The sequence below is a fragment of the Natator depressus genome, chromosome 25, assembly GCF_965152275.1.
Source record: "Natator depressus isolate rNatDep1 chromosome 25, rNatDep2.hap1, whole genome shotgun sequence".
Lineage (NCBI taxonomy): Eukaryota > Metazoa > Chordata > Testudines > Cheloniidae > Natator > Natator depressus.
In genome coordinates this window covers 7,092,508-7,096,790 of record NC_134258.1, presented here as the reverse complement: position 1 = coordinate 7,096,790, position 4,283 = coordinate 7,092,508, and the positions used below count along the sequence as shown (strand labels likewise).

The window sequence follows — 4,283 nt, the reverse complement described above, 5'->3', positions numbered from 1 at the left end:
AAAAGCGATGAGGGGAAGAGAGACGCTCAGCGCAGGTGACCGACGCGCCCTGCGGATGGACTCTCGGACTGGAGGGGTGCCACCTGGATTTTGCCGAGTCTTGCTGGCAACGTGGGGGTGGGCATGTACATGCAGGTGTAGGAGCGTGAGTGTGCGCATGTATGGAGGAGCATATGTGAGTGTTTGCATGAGCCTGGCCTGCTGGGTGGCTGTGGGCTCTGTGCCTCAGTTTCCCCCTCTGTAAAAGCTTTGAGATCTACCGATGACAAGCGCTGTATAAAATTATTATTATTAGTATTAACCCTGTCTGGAATCACAGAAACGAGAGAGAGAAAAAAAACCTCATGTGAAATTTTCAAAAGGGCTTCAGGGACTTAGGAGTGCAAACCTATTTTCAAAAGTGACTCATTTTCAATTAAATTTTGGCTCATAGGGGCCAGGTTTATAAAGGCAATTAAGGCCCCTAAAGATGAGGATCGTGGGGTTGTCCAAAGCACCTGAACAGATGAACTGCCTGACACCCATCAAAGTGGGTTTTTGGGGTTTTTTTGTGTGCAGATAAACGGTTTTCCTGGAGCTGCCTAGTAATTAATCTTTGGCTTCTTGCTCACTCACCCGCAGTGAGGAGCAGTCTGACCCAGAAGGCACTAGTGTTGACTCAGGAGACCTAGGTGCCATTCCTGGTTTGCTCCTCAGAGACCTCGGAGAAGGTGTTTCCCCTCCCACCCTTTGTTTAGACCATCAGCTCTCTGGGGCAGGGACTCTCTCTCACGAGGTGTATGTGCAGCGCCAAGCACAACGGGTCCTCTAGGCGCTACTTGTAATGCAAGTAACGAACGGCGAAGGCCTCTCTCACCTGCTTTCCTCCCAGTCCTTGGGTCTCTTGGTCTCATTGGGTTTGATGCAGCGGATGTAGTGTGGCGTGCACTTCATGAGCGTGTTCACCAGGTCGTTGGCCTGTTTCTGTTGGAAAGACCGACGTCGACAGTGTTAACAGTCTCACCAGCTCCCCGAGGGAAGGGAGAAGCTCTCCCGTAACCTCCTGCCGTACCTTGATCTTGGAGCTGGCTGTGGTCGGTCGGCCCTTCTTGTCGGCGTCTAGTTTTTCTGGGAAAAGCATCCGGATGAAAGCACTAGAAGGCAGAAAATAGTCACCAGCGTGAAACCATCACGGACCCACCGAGTTTCGGAGCTCCCCGCGGCAGGGTCTGGCCAGTTCAATGAACTCATTTCAGCTCTGGATCAGGCAGGTGCAGCTGCTGTTGAAGTTCACGGGAGCCGCACCTCTTTACACCAGGGCTGAATTTTACCCCAAATTTTCCCAAGGGGGCTGACCAGCAGCAGGGAGATAGGAGCTGCGCTATCAGATCAAACCAGTGGTCCATCCAGTCCAGTGTCCTGCTTCTTACGCTAGCTAATACCTGATGCACCCCAGGAAGATGAGCCCCACCCTCCCTTAATGGACTGGTGCAATGCTGCACATGAAGGGGAGACGCTTGCCTGACCCCTGAGAGCTGCTATGCAACAGGCCAGTGTATAACCCAGCAGGCTAGGGCACCACTTGTCCGAGGCCAACAAAGGGTTAATCTCAATTAAGCTCTGGGGAAGGGCTGTTTGGGAGACAGAGGGGAGAGAAAGCCACTGGGAAGGCCAGGCTCCACACTGGGGGTAGGGAGGTGTCACAGCCCTGTCCTGTCCTCCTCCCTGCAGGGACAGGGCTCACTGAGTGCAGCAGGGCTTGTTTCTCCGGCTCATCTCAGCAGTTTGCACTCAGGCACTTTCGGAGGCTGCACGTAGACAGAACTCAGGGCAGTAACTTTAACAAGACCCCTGTGATGGGACCGGCTACGTGGCCAGTGCAGCACTCACTATTCGCTGCTCTGCATGAGCTCAATCAGGTCGGTGAAAAGCACGTCCCGGTTCCGTTCACAAAAGCCATTCACGTCATAGGAGACCTGGAAGGAAAAGTCAGAAATCAGCCCTCTGCAGACCAGATCGACTGGTTGCATGAGCCGCAAAGACCCGTACTTTGGAAGAAATACACGTTTGCCGTCAAACTTCCCATGAGCAGGTCGCATATTTCTTGCATTTATTCCACGTTATCCCTCCAGCGATTCCCTCGGGTCATGCTGGGTCTATAGCCTGTTTGCAGGCTCTCTGTGGGGAGCACTCCCTATGACAGGACGAGCGTCACTCTTGGAATCAGGCATCTGGTACAAATGCCTCTAATGCCAGGTGACTGCAGCTTTGCCGAGGTGCCTGACTAAATGCAGTCTATGGATCCGGAGCAGTAATAACTGCATGTGTCCATACGGTGCATATCCACATGTATACACAGGAATCAATGGGATAGCTGGACATTATCCATGCAACAGGTGCACATCATTCGCTCTCTCTAGGCACTTACCTGGTCCTTCGTACCATCATACCCGCATCATACCTCGCCCCTGTGAGCTAGGGAGGTGTTATCCCCATTTTACAGCTGGAGAACAGAGGTACAGGGTAGATTGAGGGATTCACCCATGGGGCCTGTGGCAGAGGCAAAACTGAAAGCAGGTGCCCTGAGCCCTAGCCCAGTGCCCTATTTATTATTATTTGTGTTATCGTAGCACCTTGGAGCCCCCTCACGGATCAGGACCCCACTGTGTTAGGTGCTGTACAAACACTGAACAGAAGGTCAGCCGCTAAGAGCTTATCCACCAGACCACCCTTCCTAGCCATTCGCTGCATATCCCCAAGTATCCATGCAGTGGGCAGCTGAGTCCACGTGATGTGCGTGTACTCCCATCGGATTACGTGCAGGCGCCTGTCCATGCGGCGTGAGCGGACAGGTATCCATGCCGCACGCTGGTGTGTACACCCGTGCGCAATGTCGCTAGGCCCTGCGTCCATGCAATATACCTTGCCTGCATAGTGGTGTATTACGAAGCCCGAGTTCCAGCTGTTAAAGTGCTCGTGAGTTCCCACCGCCGCCTGCAGCTTCTGCAAGAGGGTCTGGTCCGCCCCTTCCCCCGTCGCATGCATGGTGGCACAGACATCATCGAGGACGCTCATGATCCCAGGAGGATTCTGGGGGAAAGAGCAGACACAAAAGCAAGGAAGAACGTGGATGAGGGGCCCTGTGTTCGCTGCATCGCTGACCTGCAAACCTGGGTGCTGCCAGGATTGCCCCTGAACGCTGGGCCAATCCCCGTGCCAGGCTTTGGCCGCTTCAGCCCAGCCACCTGCTGAGCGGGGTTATTCTCCACTCAGGTCAAGTGAATTAACCCCTTATGCAGAGCATGTGAGGAACAAAGTCTCTCCCCAGCGCTGGCTCCTTACCTGCCGTTCTGCAGCTGAACACTGCACAGGAGTTTCAGCCCCCTTCAGCGCCCAGTGGATTAAGCACCTTCCTCAGGGACAGACCCCCACCCCCCGCCCCGCCCCAACCAGGAATGATAGCAGAACTCCCCTCTCTTACCAGCTTGTTCTCTATCAGGTCACACACCACTTTGTTATTGAAATACTGGATCGGGGTCCACTTGATCCCCTCCTGCACATACTCTTCCTAGAACAGACAAGAGAGGCCCAGCTGATCCAGCTGTGCCAGGCAAGGACGGAGCTTTGGAACCCACAGCTGGGGCACAGGCTGATGGGGGAGGGGGCAGTTTCCTTCCTGGGGAGCAAACCACCTGCCTTCCTTTTATGCACATAGAGTAATTCCCTCAGGCGCAAAATTGTCTCTGGGCCTTGGGCTTACTGCAGATGCATTCAGGACTTTTGAGCCAAGATTTTCAGGAGTGGGGGCCTCAGGTGAAGTTCCTATATCCGTACTGAAGCACCTACTTTGCAAAAGTGCAGAGCACCTTGCAGCCCGCCCCCGTTTCCCTAGACTCTGCCAGGGGGCCCATCACGGAAAAGAAAAGACCATATGCAAATGAGGTAATGCATACACACAATTATGCAAACAGAGCTCTACCTCGTTTGCATAAATTCTCCTGATTTCAGAACCTCCAGCCTTAATGGGTCCGTCTCTGCTCTCTCCCCCGCCCCACAGTGCTTTGCCCCGGTGTGTACTGTGTACCGTACCTGCTCCGCTTTAAGGGTCAACTCTATAAAGATCTGCTGAAGCTTCTCATTCACAAAGTTAATGCAGAATTGTTCAAAGCCGTTTTTCTACAGAATTATAAAGGAGAGAGAAAAAGTGAGATCCCAGCTGGGGGGTTGGCTCCCCCACTCACACCCTGCCGCTCCCAGGTCGCTCCTGTCGGGCCCTATGGGGCGTTGAGAATAACCAGCATTCT

The 4,283-nt window shown here is 53.6% G+C and overlaps 1 protein-coding gene across 1 annotated transcript in view; it reads right to left on the bottom strand.

Annotated features, from left to right (window-relative positions):
• MYO1F (myosin IF) overlaps positions 1–4,283 on the bottom strand; it is a 46,277-nt gene that overhangs the window by 10,836 nt on the left and 31,158 nt on the right. The window contains exons 12-17 of the mRNA XM_074939412.1: positions 4,069–4,155; positions 3,461–3,547; positions 2,902–3,069; positions 1,870–1,955; positions 1,052–1,133; positions 857–963 (exon numbers count right to left, since the gene is read on the bottom strand). Of these exons, the coding sequence (XP_074795513.1) occupies positions 857–963; positions 1,052–1,133; positions 1,870–1,955; positions 2,902–3,069; positions 3,461–3,547; positions 4,069–4,155 (617 nt within the window). The remainder of the gene's footprint in view (positions 1–856; positions 964–1,051; positions 1,134–1,869; positions 1,956–2,901; positions 3,070–3,460; positions 3,548–4,068; positions 4,156–4,283) is intronic.